General features: G+C 44.9%; 1 protein-coding gene and 1 long non-coding RNA gene across 2 annotated transcripts; both read left to right on the forward strand.

Moving 5' to 3' along the window:
- The first annotated feature begins 1879 nt into the window (after nt 1-1879).
- Nucleotides 1880-16395, forward strand: LOC123965475 (MAM domain-containing glycosylphosphatidylinositol anchor protein 2-like). Its single transcript, XM_046041996.1, has 5 exons — nt 1880-1922; nt 2032-2171; nt 12961-13135; nt 14248-14472; nt 16280-16395. Exons 1-5 carry the CDS (start codon nt 1880-1882, stop codon nt 16393-16395), a joined length of 699 nt encoding a protein of 232 aa, XP_045897952.1.
- Nucleotides 7388-7848, forward strand: LOC123965476. Its single transcript, XR_006823709.1, has 3 exons — nt 7388-7410; nt 7509-7626; nt 7787-7848. It is a non-coding gene; the product is annotated as an uncharacterized LOC123965476 (long non-coding RNA).
- Nucleotides 16396-16632: the final 237 nt, after the last annotated feature.

The raw sequence follows: 16632 nt of genomic DNA on the forward strand, positions 1-16632 counted from the left end.
TTGAGTGACGAATCAGTAATGAGGCTAATGAGCTGTTCCTCACAGCTGCAGGTTACAGATCGCCCTGGGGAGGAAGATCAGCTGATTCAGGGTTAAATTAGAGACGTTGAAGCAGTAAGTGGTGAGTGTTTGTGTTCGTGGGTCTGAACACTACATTTATCTCACAGGCCGCTCGGGCAGAAATGGAGACGAAGGAGTGTAAAAATAGAGAAGCAGCGGCTGATCACGCCTCGCAGCTGCTGACACAGAAACAAACAGCCCAATCCAGATCAGGGTTAGTGGTCCAGTCTGCGGCCCGTCTGCGCGGCCTCACGCCGCCAAACCTCCCGTCAATTAAAAATTAATTTCCTGCTGACCTTTTTTCCGCCGCTGCTCATGTATAATTTCACAACTTTAATTAGCTGAACTGGTTCAGACAGACTGACTTTCAGACTTCAGCTGGTTTTAGTCTGCAACTTCCCCATAAAGCTCCCAGATCACCTGCACACGGGGACACAACAGGTGCCCCGAAAAAATATAGAATATCCTGAAAAACGTCCTTTCCTCCTGTAATTTAAGTCAAATATATATATATATATATGAAAAACTTTCCCGAACAAGAACTTTCACATTATTTGCATTCTTTTTTTTCCCCCTGCATAAATTAAATAGAGAGCTCTGATCAGCTTATTAACTCGAAACACCTGCAAAGGTTTTCCCAGACTTTAATCTCTCAGTCCAAAGTCCTCTTTTTAGATGAAAGTTTCATTTGGAAGTCCGGGTCCCAGAGTCTAGAGGACGAGCGGAGAGGCACAGAATCCAAGTTGCTTGGAGTTGAAGTTTCCACAGTCTGATTATTTGGGTCCTCTGCTGGCCCACTGAGTTTTATCAAAGCAGCGTGATTTTAGAGCACTTCATGCTTCACCTGCTGACAGGCTTTATGGAGATGCTGATTTCCTGTTCCAGCAGAACTTGGCACGGGACCAGAACCACCAGGAGCTGGTTTGCTGACCATGGTGTTCCTGTGCTTAAATGCCCAGCCAGCTCGCCAGACCTGAACCCCATAGAGAATCTATAAGCTTCAAGAGAAAGATGAGAGACCAACAACGCAGACGAGCTGAAGGCCGCCATCAAAGAACCTGGGCCTCCAGAACACCTGAGCAGGCTGGTTACCACCGTGATGCAGTAATTCATGCAACAGGAGCCAAGTGCTGAGAGCATAAATTTTTTCAGAAGGTCGACATTTCTGTATTTTACATTATTTATTCTAATATTTTAAAACATGGATTTTTAATTTCCATGAGCTGTACGCTGAATTTATCCAGATTAAAACACAAAAAAAGGCTTGAAATATGTGACTTTATGTGTAATGAATGTAGAAAATATGAAAGTTTTGAATTAAATTGGTGGGGAAGTTAAACTGATGATGTTGGATCACAAACGTGGATCACATGTTCCCACAAAGAAAAAGTTGACGGGTTCGGAAACTTGTTCAGAACGCAGCTGGTTTCTGATCAGCCCAACAGGACTCGTGTCCCTCCACAAGTCAGTGACCTCCACCGGCTCCCCGGGGCCTCCAGAATCCAATCCAAGTCCCCGATGCTGCACTCAGAGTGACTACTGGGTCTGCAACTCCATGATACAAGCTTACGTTCCTTCTGGGCCTCAGACCGTCAGGCTCAGGGAAAAGCAAGTCGTTAAATGAACGGCTCAGATTGACACACCCGGGCTTCTGTACTCTGTCTGCATGAGGCAGCTGTGCTGCAGCCGACACCGTTATGCACTGTACTGAACTGTCTTTTATTTTCTCAGTTTGACCCATTTCAGTGAAGTTAAAGGAAGAATATTGCACTCTGCTGCTTTCAGAGGAAACTGTAATGTATTTTTACCTCGTGGTCATATGAAGCGCCTGTTTGTGATTGGCCGGCAGGTGGTTAAGATCTGTAGGTATCAGCTCTCCGTCACTGACCCAATCTCCCGCTTGTGTGTTGTTTTGTGCTGAAAGTCGCGTGACACACGCTGAATGTGTTGTTTCTGTGTTGTGGTCCGCAGCGCCCCCTACTGTGCGCATCGTGCACTCAGGTCAGACGTGTAACGTGGAGGAGGAGCGCTACAGCGAGAGAGTTTACACCATCAGAGAGGGCGAGACTCTGGAGCTGCAGTGTCTGGTGACAGGACACCCCCGACCTCAGGTAACAACATGCTGGGTACACTGGGAACTCTACTGGGTACTTATACTGGTTTTACAGGTCAAAATGTACAAAAACCGACTTGGTTTTGAAACAAAATAATCAAAGAATGAACTGCACACGGGTTATTTTCTCTTAGAGACTTTTGTTTCCAGCGGTTTAGACATGAACGGCTGTGTGATGTGTTATTTTGAGGGGACAGCAGATTTACACTGTTGTACAAGCTGCACACTCACTACTTTACACTGGAGCAAAGTGTCATTTCTTCAGTGTTGAAGCATAAAGAGATATAGTCACATGTTGTGGGAGGGGTGCACTCACTTTGTGAGATACTGGATGTGTACATACACGACAAAATCAAAAATGTAGAAGCGACTGGAAATAAACAGCAAGTTAAAACGGTGAAACCAGATCACTGTTAACCAGAGAAAGTTATTAAACCGTTGAAAAGGGGCGGGCCTTTATTTGAGAACTGACAAACAGAAACACACGTGACGTCTTCAGCGTCTTTGTAGCCGATTAAAACACCAGAGAAACATGATGGAGAGTGAAGCTGCAAAAGAGCAGGAAGTGAACACACACACACACACACACACACACACACTCTTAATCCCTACTGACTCTGCAGAGCACATACAGTAATAAAACCTCCCATCATCCCCGGCGGCATGCTGTAAGTGCCAGAGCTCCCGCTGAGCTGAGCTGCTCCGACGCCTTAATGTTTCATAAGTGAGAGCAATTTCACAGAGAAGAAGAGGAAGAGGAGGAAGAGGAGGAGGAAGGAGAAGCAGAGGAGGAAGAGGAGGAGGAAGTAGAAGAGAGAGAAAAAAGAGGAAGAAAAGTAGAAGAAGAAAAGGTGCGTTCGAGATGGCTACGGCTGACTTTCGCAGACTTGACAGTCTAACGTGACGTGAGCTACAGGCGTGCTATAAAAAGTCGGACGCATTCTTCCTGCGTGAGCTGAGATCAGTGAGTCATCTTGCAACAAAGTAAAATGTGCCGCCGGAAAAAAGCAACTGCAGCCGCTTTGCTCCCGCGAGCTTTTAATGTCACGTGACATGGCGAAAAGTCGGACACAAGTCCAGCATGCATCAGGCGAAGTCAGCGCTGCGCAGCGCCGCGTGAACTCAAACGCACCCGAAGAAGAGGAAGAAGAGCTGCCGCCACCGTCTGGGAACGAGAAGAAGCAGACGGTAGAAGAAGAAGTGAGAGCTGCCGTCGTCATTAACGTTATTAAGATTTAATATAAACAACTCCTTAAGTTCCTTTTTTGGACGACGCACATTTGTTTCTTCCAGATTTAAGTTTCACTGTATGTTTTCTTCTTGTGCAAATAAACCTTTCGTTTGTTAAAAACCTTTCTTGTTGCTATTTTCCAGAAACACTTTAAATAAACGTGGACAGCTCGCTCTATCCATCCGAACCTAAACTTTACATGCTGCGTTTACTTCACTGTGTCGGAGAGAAAGTGGGACAAAGTTAAAAATCCCCGTGGTTTAGAGTGGAACAGAAACGGCGTGAAACGTGATGGTAGGGGAGTTTGCCGCCGCTGATGTTTATTTCCCAGCAGCTCGTTAAAACCTCTGCTGCGGGCTGGAAGCTGCTGCTTAATTAACTGTCAATTAACTGAACGCTTAAATATCACCAGAGGAGGTTTAACCGCTCCTGAACGCACACACACTTTAAAACGGTTTTAACTTCAGTTCTCAGTCCCGTCCTGGTGGCCATCTTTGACCGAGTCATAAATATCAGAGCTTTCCAGTTGCTCATTACTCCGATGTTGGAAACTTGGATGAAACAGTGGAAACTCAGACTAGACTGACAAATTATTATTATTATAATAATATTATTATAAAAAAATTATTATTATTCTCATTGTTTGTTATTTTAGTAATTGTTCCTTTACTGTTTTATTTACTTTATTTTTAATATTTATTTGTATTTATTTATTCTTTTTTAAACACACTTTTACTGTTTTTATTTTTATTTTTATTTTTAATATTTATTTTTATTTATTTATTCTTTTTTAACACACACACTTTTACAGTTTTGTTTATTTATTTTTATTTTTAATATTTATTTTTATTTATTTATTCTTTTTTGACACACACTTTTACTGTTTTTATTTTTTTTTTAACACACACACTTTTACTGTTTTTATTTTTAATATTTATTTTTATTTATTTATTCTTTTTTGACACACACTTTTACTGTTTTATTTATTTATTTTTATTTTTAATATTTATTTTTATTTATTTATTCTTTTTTGACACACACTTTTACTGTTTTAATTATTTATTAATTTTTTTTTCATTTATTTATTCTTTTTTAACACACACTTTTACTGTTTTTATTTACTTTATTTAATTTTGTAATTTATTTGTAGCTTTGGCAATATTGTTGTTTTACATTCAATGATTCCTCACGTACGAGGAACGAGTCCCGGTGTAACAGAAAACAGAACTTTTAGAATAGAAATGTGGAAAATATCCAGTTCAGGTTAGATCAGCGTCTCTGTCCTCCACTCTTCTTCTTCTTCTTCTCATGCTGCCCCTCCTCTTCCTCCTCTCTCCATCATCATCATCATCATCTCTCTGTAGTCTCTCTGCTGTCAGAGTGTCCAGGCTATAAATAGAGCTGCTGCTGGCACACAGTCTGAATCCACACACACACTTTCTCTGCGTCACTGCAGAGCTCAGCTTCACCGCATCTTTTCTTACATCCCCTCTTCTTCTTTAACACCTCGCTCTCTCGCTCGCTCGCGCTCTCTCTCTCTCTGCATCCACACTACTACGTTTTTTGTAAATAGATCTCCGTCCACTCCAGTGTTTTAGCTGTGTGTCAGAATTGATCTCCGTCTATATTAAAACAAAGACACATCACGTGACCGTTCACCTACAGATTTCTCTGCGTGGAGCGACAGCGAGGTGGAACCGTTACTGAAAGCAAAGAGACGGTGGCGGCGGGAAACAGACTGGGAGGCGACGCAAAGCACAGTACAAAGTATTTTAATACCAAAACTAAAACTCTGTCAGCAGCATCGTGTTCCTGCTTTGGTAGCCAATCAGGAAGCCAAACGTGAGCGTCATCGTTTTCACCTGTCGGCACTAACGCGCCGCCCCGGAGGTTAAAACCAGACAGTGAAGTCTGAAATGGTTTGCACTGGTCAGACTTCACCGTCTCGGTCCGGACGGGAAGAAACATCGCAGAAAGTCAGAAAGTGTCAAAGTCCTTACAGGCAAATCCCGCCACTTGGCCGCCATCTTGGCAACGGTATTATAACATGACCAGGCTCCTGTCTGAAAGAATGGGCAGAGAGCCAGAGCTGCACTTTCACGGGTCACCAGGACATAAAATCTGAAAAAATAGCTGAAAAAGTTTGATGACTTTGCCCCAAAATAAGGTCTAAACAGCGTTTTTCTCGACCGGTTTTACTTCTACCAGACATGCGCAGTAGAAGTAAAACAGACTCTTACATCAGTGGAGCCGCACGATTGGCTGAAATATGTTTCCCGCATTGGTTGTTAAAAGCAGACGATTGGCTTTGTAGCGGGAGGGGCGGGATAACCGCCATCTTTGCCGTTACGGGCTGTGGGAGCGTGGATGGAGCCTCTCGCTCTCGTTGACATCACGTCATTAACAATAAAGTCTTAACATTCAGGCCCTGTCTACACGAAACCGTGACAGAAACGCAGCACCAGGTCACTGAATTTTTTCCAAGCCGTTATATGGCGGGCCAGAGCAAAGTCAAACCGTACGAAATCATGCGCGCGTTTAGCTCAGTCGTGACTCTGCGGGTAGATAGCGAGATCGATTCCATCTTTTCTCCCTTGTTAAACAAATTGAATCAAAGGACACTTTTGCACATGCTCACAATAAAGCATGCGCTGCAGCGTGTGTGCGGCGTTTGATCCGCATTCATAAACCTGTGGAGGCTTATTTTCATTTCCCTGAGGAGATTGAGGGGAATCAAATCACACGTTTACCGAAGGCGTTTTCAGTGTCCTTCAGAACTCTTCAAAGTAAAAGCTCTTAATAAACTTGACATAAAGCATTTCTGCAAAAGACGTTCTTGCGTTTTTATTTTAGAGGCACAATCACTTTTTTCGACACCAGTCGCTAGAGCGAGTGCGCAGCCGTTATCCGCTGTGTTTGATGTCAGATTGTGCACCGCTGCCTGCTTTGTTTACGATTGGACAACGTGGCTTTAAGGTTAGGGTCGTATCGCCGCCCTGGCTTTTCATGTAGTAAGAAATTTTTTTAAACGCAAGGAGTAAAAACTCTGTTATGAAAATACCCGTGTGGACGAGAAAAGGGTTTTAGTCTGAAAGCGAGGGTTGGAGATCGAGAACCGGTTCCAAGGTGGAACCAAATTTCCTACAGCGTGGAGGTGATAAGACCCGTGCGTTTGGATTCTGCTTATCGGTTCCTAACTTGTTGCATATTTCAGCTCCTGACTGAGCTGCAGTGAGAATTTTACAGTCCATAAAATGGTCTCTTACCTGCCAGCTCGACATCAGTGCTGCATCCTTAAAAGCCGGTCTGATATTTTCTCTTCCTCGTCTTCTTCAGTCTCTTCACCGAGTTTGCTTCTTCCAAAGAACTCACTTTGAACATTAATCACTTGTTGCTGCTTCTAACAGCTTGCAGAACAGTGATTAAACGCCGTTGTCGCGATCAAAATGTTTGCGTCGGGGTGGTAACAACAGATCAGCCTGTAGCACATCAGTGCAGCGTCAAAATGATATGCTGGTATTTTAAGATAAAATTACCACATAATGATGCTTTAAGTTGTGGCGTTTTGAGCTCTCAGGGCCACCGTACCGCCGTTGGTCACTGCAGTCTAATGCAGCGGGCCTGTAATAAATCAGTAAATGTAGAGCTGCGATCAGTAAATCAGATTTACTTGGTTCTGGACTGTTGGTTGAATAAAACAAGCTCGACCGCAGGGCATTTTCTGTCAGTTTATAGATGAAATAAATAAATAATCATTAGCTGCAGCGCTGCCTGTGCAGAGTGATCAGACACTTCAACACAAAGTGAACGTTCTGTTATAGTGAAGGAGGATTTTTTCCGAACACACATTCACACCTGCGTCTCTAGTGACAGTGAACGCAGCACATTAGCTCCTGGTGTTAATTAGTCTGCCTGTTTCAGGTGGGACTGAATGACAGAAACACACAGAGGGAGGGAAGCTGTCAGCTCACCTGCGCTTTGTACTTCCTTCCTGTTGGACTAGTCGGTAATGTTGCTCTGTCTTGAGCAAGAAATAATCGATTTCTATACATTTTCCCTCTTGTTTAATAAATTATTATAAACAACGGTCCTGTTTCCATCCAGATGTGCCCGGACTTTACAATCAGGAACGATGCATCACTCACGGCGACGTTCACAGTGTTGCTACCGAGTGCACAAGATCAGAGAACGCCGGCGAACGGGTCTTCTGTCTGTGCGTGAGGTGACTCCCTTAAAGAAAGAGAAGAGGACACTTTATAAACTTTGTGAAACGCTGTCTACAACAAAATCCTTATTTGTTCCCTTTTGTAAATTTGCCAAATGTAACACACAAAGTTATGTGTTTGTATAAAACAGTGTTAGTTTGTCCTGGCGTGTTGCAGTACCGGCGTGTTGCAGTACCGGCGTGTTGCAGTACCGGCGTGTTGCAGTACCGGCGTGTAAGCTCCTCTCTCACTGGGTAAATGATATGTCTTGTTTCTCGCACCACACACTCAGTTATTTCTGACATGTTTGGTCCATGACAGGATTCGATTTCAGTGGAACTTCATGTTGCTGCAGCAGAAACGTTAACTTCTTACCATTCCTGTAAAACGCCAATCCCAGGCAAGCCAACAGTAAACTGAATGCAGCCCTTGAACCAGTTGGAGAATCTGAAAGAGAACAGAACTGCAGAACACTGCAGTGTCTAACAGTCAGCATCACTGCAAGTGATGAGTGCAAGTTTGAACAGACTTAAAGCAATACATATTTCATTTCCGCACCTGCATGCCATGAGCTGGAAAACACTGTGGGGCCACAGCGGAAAGCCTCACCTAGTCCAACTTTTAATTTTAGAGCAATACCATTTACACAGGTTTTGATAAGGGTAGGTCTGAGCTACAGGAAGCGCCAGTCATCGGCACAGTTGGCTCGGCCTGCCCAGGAAATAACAGGGGCCGGCGCTTCCTTACAGCGCGGGCTCTCATTGGCTGTTGGAGGCTGTGAAAGGGACATGTGAGCGCCTATTGGGTCGGATTTGGTGTCAGAGTTCAGCGGCTATCGTAGTTGTTTACATCCAAACTGGAGTTATTCCGGTTATAATGACCTATCAGGTGCGTCTACCTGCAGCCGTCTCTGAGGATTTCCTGATGGAATAATGTGTTTCGGACTAAATGTTTTACTGGATTGGATCGTCTGGACCTTTGACAGCGTAACAAGACCGTTTCTGTTGGAATATAATCCATCGGTGGATTAAGTTACTGTGAGGCTTCGTCGGTGAGTCGCTTTCGCTTGTCCCGGCTGGTCTGACGGAGGCGCTGATTGGACGCGCTGTGGTGACTGTATCTTGAAACGGTTTGCATTGGTCGGATCACGAGGATTTCACAGCGACCTGCGCTGCACGTTTACCGCCAGACTGAAACTTGCTGCTGATGTTTTTCTCCGTTATTTCACCGTCACCTTCTGCCGCTCGCTCTCTCTCGCTCAGCCTCACACGCAGAGAGCGTCGAGTGTCGAGCGTCGAGCGTCACCGTGTGCGAATTAAAGTCATAACTTGTGCATTGACATTAATGATTGTGTGACATTTAAGTAGGGTGGTTATTCATTCCAGCGGTGGTGTGCCGGATACAGGGTTGGTCTCTCTGTTGTGTGCGCTCCGTAGACGGTTCCGGCCGCTGCACTTCCGCGAGTTCCGCCTTTTGCGTTCCGTCAACATCAAGTTATCAATTAACATTTAAATAATCGATTTTTAGCCATTTGTCAATCAATTCATAATCTTCCACGTCGTCGATGCATCTAAGGATTGATTATTTGTCCCTAATGAGCACACAGCTGCTACGTTAACGTCATACTGTTTGATCCACCGTTTAGTTTCGCCAACTGCTGGAAAAGCGAGCTGACCTCTCCCTGTACCAGGACCTGCTCTCTGTCCCCCACACCAGACTCCAGAACCTTCAGCGTCACAGCCCCCCCACCCGTCTGGACCTCACCCCCCCCAGAGATCTGAAATGCTCCCAACAACCCAGCTCTTTAGCAAGAAATTCACTCCTGAATGACTTTATGTTGTTCTGTAACTACGTAAAAGCCTCCTTGGGTCTCGTGAAAGGCGCTAAAAATATTTATTTATTTATGTAACGTTCACTAAATTAGTAAGGTAGTAATATTAATTATCAGCTGTGCGTCAGTACTAACTAACCTAGTAGTCCAGGGTTGAGAACATCGGGGACGAGCTCAGACTGAACTGGTGTGCAGCTCTGTCCTGTTCACAGACTGAACATCCTGATTATTAGATTTCAGTTTGCAGAGTCTGACAGCTGGTTGTTGAAGAAATGAGGGACCACTGAGCTTAATGAAGTCAATTAGGGATGCAAACTAGTCCTTTTAAGCTAATTAGGAGAAGTTTCTTTAGGGTTTTAATGCTCAAATTAAATGCTTAGTAATAATCCAGAGATGCTGTATAGAAAAAATGATGCCTCGATAATCTTTTTATAATCAAATCGTGAGGCGCCCAGAGATTCCCTCCCCTAGTGCGCAATACTGAAGGCTGCCGCCAGGACTAGAGGGCCCGCAAAACAGTTTTGCAAAACAGTTTTTTTACTCCTTTGAGGTGGTTTTTGTGGAAAAAGAGTAAAGGCGCTAAACAGGAGCTGGAAAGATGTCTATGAAGATTCTCAGTCATCCAGGTCATAGTAACAGGAGCTGGAAACACTTTTTCTGAATAAGTTCTGACGTAGCGAATTCGTAACTCACGTCTGATCAGCTGTTTCTGCTGTCGGCGTCTCGCCCGGTTGAGCAGAGTTCTGCACGCCTGCTGAGAATTTCCTGCAGCTCGCGGCCGGTGACGCTCATTTGTGACGGAAACGCACAGATTTCACAGTTTCTATATTTGTTCTTTTTTGGCACAGGCCTAAAACAACCTCGAGCTTAATTTAAAAGCTGGCAGCTTGATAAGAGGCCTTGTGTAATATTGTGATTAATAATCTAAATAGACGTTATTGGTTTTTGATCAAAAGTAATGCGATCATAACAAACACACGTGCAGCTGTCCTTATCTACACTGAATTACACATCTAACATTATGTTGCTTTAAATAAACATCTCCGCCACTTTGACAACACATTGCGTTGTTTATTTCATTCTTAGAAAACAAAGCAAGTACAGAAACGTGCTGCAACAACAACACAGGAACTGTTTCCAGGGGCCCTGAAAGGTGCTTGTTGTCGCTGTGGTTTGTGACTCGTGAAGTTGTCGCTGTGGTTTGTGACTCGTGAAGTTGTCGCTGTGGTTTGTGACTCGTGAAGTTGTCGCTGTGGTTTGTGACTCGTGAAGTTGTCGCTGTGGTTTGTGACTCGTGAAGTTGTCGCTGTGGTTTGTGACTCGTGAAGTTGTCGCTGTGGTTTGTGACTCGTGAAGTTGTCGCTGTGGTTTGTGACTCGTGAAGTTGTCGCAGTGTTTTGTCTCTTTTATATGTGAGCGTACGAGAGCTCAACACAGATACAGTGGCGTCGTGTTAATTAGACGCCGTGCAGAGAGCGTCGTCACACAGATCCAGGGTCTCTGCACGGAGACTATTTTTAGCTCGGTAATCGTCAGGTCGCTGGTTTTGGGGCTGTTAACCGTCTGCCTGCACAGACGGATAAAGAGTCAGCCTCGCTCCAGCTGGCAGCGGGGCGACCGACATGTGGGAGGACTGTACCATGGGAGAGAGAGAGGGGGGGGGGCAGGTGGGAGCGAGAGAATCAGGGCAGGAAAAATGCTGATGGAGGCGAGACTGCAGGTTTGGTTTCAGAACAAAGTTTGAAGGCTGTGAACACGTCTCTGTGCTTCCTGTAAGTCTGTTATTTAATCTACTGAAAATCACATTTCACATTAACTTTCATGGAGATGGATTTTTCATCTCGTTGTTGCTGCTGCTGCTGTCATGTTTTGTCTAGTTGCCCCTTAGGGACAAATAAAGGTCTTTCTTTTTAAACTACACATTAAGTCCACGGATCAATAAGGATTTTTCTAAAAAAATATACAGACGAGGGCACAGAGGGTTTTCCTTTCAGGGCTCTGACCCAGTAACCTCCACCAGCCAGAGCGTTAGGACAGCCTGCACGTAGCCTGAGAGGCGAAACCCAGGGCGGGAAAAGTTCACAAACTGAAAAAAGAGGAAGACTAAAGTTTGAGGGCGGGAGGTCTACTAACATCTGGACATACAGAGCAGATGGTAACAAGAAACGACAACGATAACAAGCGTCTAACATCTAAAACATGTCAACATTTTTTTATTTGTGCTGCCTTTTCAGTTGTTTACAGTCCGCTCCAGATTAATGATTAATCAGTAATTAAAAACAAAAATCCCTGGTTGTTTTCTATCTGAGAGAGAGGGGGAGGGAGACAGATGGAGGAGGAGGAGGATGATGATGGAGGAGAGAGGAAGGGACAGCTGGTGGGAGGGGCGGATGGAAAACTGACCAACAGATGCAGAACGAGGACAAATCTGGACCACACACACAGACAGACGCTGCCTCTGGGCTCGGTACTGAACCCAGAGTCTGGCTCAGAAACAGGAAATTGTTCAGTTCACTCAGATAAGAATTAAAACCTGAAAATCAGGATGACTCACCTCTTGAAACTGGTCAAAACCAGTTTAGACCAGTTTAAACTAAGACCTGTCCAAATCGGTTTAAACTTTTCTAAACCAAATCAGTATAGTGGTCCAAACCAAACCCGTTCAAAACAGTGTAAACTTATCTACACTCCAAACCAGTTCAAACTGGACCAAACCAAACCAGTTCAAAACAGTGTAAACTTATCTACACTCCAAACCAGTTCAAACTGGTCCAAACCAAACCAGTTCAAAACAGTGTAAACTTATCTACACTCCAAACCAGTTCAAACTGGACCAAACCAAACCAGTTCAAAACAGTGTAAACTTATCTACACTCCAAACCAGTTCAAACTGGACCAAACCAAACCAGTTCAAAACAGTGTAAACTTATGTACACTCCAAACCAGTTCAAACTGGTCCAAACCAAACCAGTTCAAAACAGTGTAAACTTATCTACACTCCAAACCAGTTCAAACTGGACCAAACCAAACCAGTTCAAAACAGTGTAAACTTATTTACACTCCAAACCAGTTCAAACTGGACCACACCAAACCAGTTCAAACTGGTCTAAACCAAACCAGATTAAACTGGTCCAAACCAAACCAGTTCAAACTGGTCCAAATCAAATCAGTTCAAACTGGTCCAAATCAAACCAGTTCAAACTGGTCTAAACCAAACCAGTTCAAACTGGTCCAAACCAGTTTACACATTTTAATCTAAGACATGTCCAAACCAGTTCAAACTGGTCCAAACCAGTTCAAACTGGTCTAAACCAAACCAGTTCAAACTGGTCCAAACCAGTTCAAACTGGTCCAAACCAGTTCAAACTGGTCTAAACCAAACCAGTTCAAACTGGTCCAAACCAGTTTACACATTTTAATCTAAGACATGTCCAAACCAGTTCAAACTAGTCTAAACCAGTTTAAAGTGGTCAGTCTGCTGTGTATAATACCCCCCCCCCCCCCCCAAATCTCTGTGCAGATCCGTTGGACGAAGACGGCGGGCGGAGCCTCGGACCGTCAGGGCGACTCCTCGCTGCTCAACGAAACTCTGAAGATCGATAACATCAGCCGCCACCAGGGGGGGCGCTACTACTGCAAGGCGGACAACGGACTGGGATCCCCCGCCATCCGGTCCATACGGGTCGACGTCTACTGTAAGAACACACACACACACACACACACACACCGGTTTTCCTCCCACTGTAGTTTCCTGCAGCGATCCTGAGCTGTCAGATTAAATCCTCCTCCGGACCAACACGTCTCCTCGCCACATGTGACAAACACTGTGTGTCGGTGTTTGCGGCTGATTGTTGGCGACCTGCATGTGTGGAAACGAGGCGTCGAGCTGTGATTCTCCCCCCCGCAGCTGTGCTGGCTGAAGATCTGTCGCAGTAAAACACGAGTCGGGATGTTTCTCTCTGCTCACCTTCATGTTCGGATGCTGACGGTCCCAGTAATCCCAGTACAGAAACGTCCTCGGGGTGTTTTTATATCCCTCGTGTGTGTCGCCTGAAAAGTTTCCTCCAAAGTAACAGAAAGCAGGAGGAAGTGACACAAGCAGACTGCGAGCGTTGTTGTGTAACAGCCAGAATGTCCTGGAGCGTGTTTCTTACTGGGATTACAGGGATTTAAGTGGTACCTGAACGCATCGCGGCTGAGTGCTTCCTTCAGGGCACGGAGGCTTTTACACAACATTTCCTCCCTCTCCATCAAACTGCAGCAGGAAACAGAATAAATCATTAACTCACTGCCGCGCCCTGACCTGCAGCCCGTACAGACGGACTCGCAGTGCATTATGGGAGTTACCAGCGGGCGGGAGCAGATTGTTTTGGCTTCTGTTTACGTGCAGCGGCTGTTTTCGGGCCCTGATGTGTTCAATGTGCAGGTCGGAGTTTGTCTTCGCTCTGTGGGAAGTAGATTAGCGACCATTAGCCTCTCTGCTGGCGGCGGCTTCTTAACCGGACTCATTACCGCGGCGGAGCCTCATTGCTTCTGCCGCCGTCAGCTGATCGGGCAGCTCGCTGTGTTTCCAGCCAATTAAAAAGCCTCTGGCTCAGCAGTAATTACCCCCACTGCAGGAAAAGTGACCCACTGTTTGGAAAATACAGAAACTGTAAATTCAGACGCTGCAGGAGGAGACAAACATCACCTGGCCTCGCCTTCAGCTGACAGGAAGTTACTTCACAGAGAGTTCATGATTGTGTACTCGCTCATCTTTCCCCCCTTTATCTCTCCTCCTCCTCCTCCTCCTCCTCCTCCTCCTCAGACCTGGACGACCCGGTGATAACGGTGCATCAGAGCGTCGGCGAGGCGAAGGAGCACTTCTACTTTGAGAGGACGGTGTTTCTCCGCTGCGTCGCCAACTCCAACCCACCCGTTCACTACACCTGGAGGAGAGGCCGGGAGGCGCTGACGCAAGGCTCCGACTCCGGGGTGGAGATCTACGAACCGTTTTTCACCCAGGTGAAGAAACACACCTCCCAGTTTCTTAGTATTATGAACCCAGGGCCTGTTTTCATCAAGTGTCACAGCCGAGCTTTTTATATAAATAAACAGTTTAATGGTCAGAACCCTCGGGGGCAGGACCGTCAGACCGCCCGCTCACACATTTCTGCATTTAAGATTTCATGAAAATAGTATGCAGAACAGTAAATAACTTACGCACAGACAAAACTCCCGCTCACTGTCTAACTTACAATGGTGTTACATAGAGAGACGCCGTCTTTTGTAGGAGGTGACTTATTTGTCTACACCAGTCACCTACTTCCTCATAAAATACAGCCATTGCAAAACATTCATTCATATTTCCATGGGATGAATGTAGATTTCTGTATCCTGAATGTACATCAAAACAATAAAATGCTCTCGCAAATCTTACTGGTGCCTTATATAACCTAACTCAAATAAACATGGAGGAAAAAAACTAATACACATGACATATGTCCCAAAAAACAACAATCTCCATCCATCCGTCAACAACCACTTATCCTGCGTACAGGGTCGCGGGGGGGTGGAGCCAATCCCAGCTGACATCGGGCACAAGGCGGGGTACAACCTGGACAGGTCGCCAGTCCATCGCAAGAAACAACAATCTCATACTTCAGTAATGTTGATGTAAACTAACAATGAAATTTAGAAAATTTCTAGAAAAAAAGGAAATAAAACATCACCATAAATGTGAAAATCTTCACATCATTATAAACGTGCAAGAAATAATTTAGGGTTATTGGTCGGATCTGAAGCAATAAGTTTTACATCCAATCCAAAAGTTAGGATGTTAACAAATAAGTCAGACGATGCAAAAGCAATTTCTTCCCAAAGTTATGGTCTTGACTGGTCTTGAAATAAAATCCAGAGTCCTCAATGACTGAGACCGAGACAAGACCAAGACCATCAAAAAGGGGTCTTAAGACTATTAAACAGTTCAGCGGGGAGCTTTGACAAGAAAAATGTACAGATGCATATTTACCACTATATTATGATTATTATGGCATTACTACCTGCAGCAGCAACTATCCTGAAGGCTCGTCACAATTAAACGTCCTCGCTGTGCGAACATTATAACGCCGCCGACAGGCAAGCGATCCTTCTCAGGAGAAACCAAAGATGTTTGTGGCAGAGAGCTTCTGTAGCGGCCGCCTGCTTGAAAAGATGAGCTGTCACGGGAGATTTATGATCGTGTCCTCATTTCAACGCATTTCCTCGTGTATTTATATGTTTCCGGTTCACACGTCAACCGCCGAACTTCCTGTAAATAGTCTGAAAGTCTGAACCAACCAAAAAACGCTTTCACACCAGAACCGAACCGAACCTTGGTTCAGTTTGATCCGGATCCAGACTACCTCATTTCGTTGGACCAAATTTCGTCTGTTTGGTTTCACACCTGCAATTTTCGGACCAAAGGAGGCAGGTGTGAAAGGCGCCTTAGAGAACCAGCTACCTAGCAACATATTTCTACATCAAACAGGTTTTACTATATCATAGTATTTATACTTTTAATTAAATACATGCAAATAAGCTTTATGGTGCCGTTCAGGTTATTGTTTACCATTTACACGGTGTGCTTCCACAGGAGCTGCCGTTGTTGTGTGACGTCATTCAGCTGCTACAGTGTAAGGCAGCATAAGTTTATCGTCACACCCCTAATCTGAGTCCTTCAGCAGTAAGTGACGCCCTTAACCATTAGCCAGAAACCCCATCCAAGGGAGGTTAAAATAGCCCGGGGAACTGGACTAGGTCGAAGGTCTTCCAAGAGGCTTCTTCACTTCAGACTTGGCCTCGCGTGACTCCCACGACAGCTGCCAGGAGCACGAACGAGCCAAGAGGCGTCCATCACCTTGATAACGACCCGCCAGAGGTTAAAGAGCCGGGACTCGCTGCCAGCCAGTCAGAGCTGAAGAAGCCTCCCGTATAACCTTCCCCGAATGACCTCCGTCTTTTCTGAACTGTGTTTCAATACCTGAAGCATTTATACATTTATACCAAAACGTTTCCCTGGATAAGTGGCGGAAACCTTCAGCTGTGTAGAAACATAATGTCAGCATACGGAGTTCTTGTTACGCAGTCAGAAAAAAACATTTCTTCTCTCCAGTTTGTTTCCAAAGCCGTCATCACATGCCCGTGAGATTTGAGCTATTTTTTCATTTTGGCC

This window comes from Micropterus dolomieu, unplaced genomic scaffold (genome assembly GCF_021292245.1).
Source record: "Micropterus dolomieu isolate WLL.071019.BEF.003 ecotype Adirondacks unplaced genomic scaffold, ASM2129224v1 contig_9806, whole genome shotgun sequence".
Classification (NCBI taxonomy): domain Eukaryota; kingdom Metazoa; phylum Chordata; class Actinopteri; order Centrarchiformes; family Centrarchidae; genus Micropterus; species Micropterus dolomieu.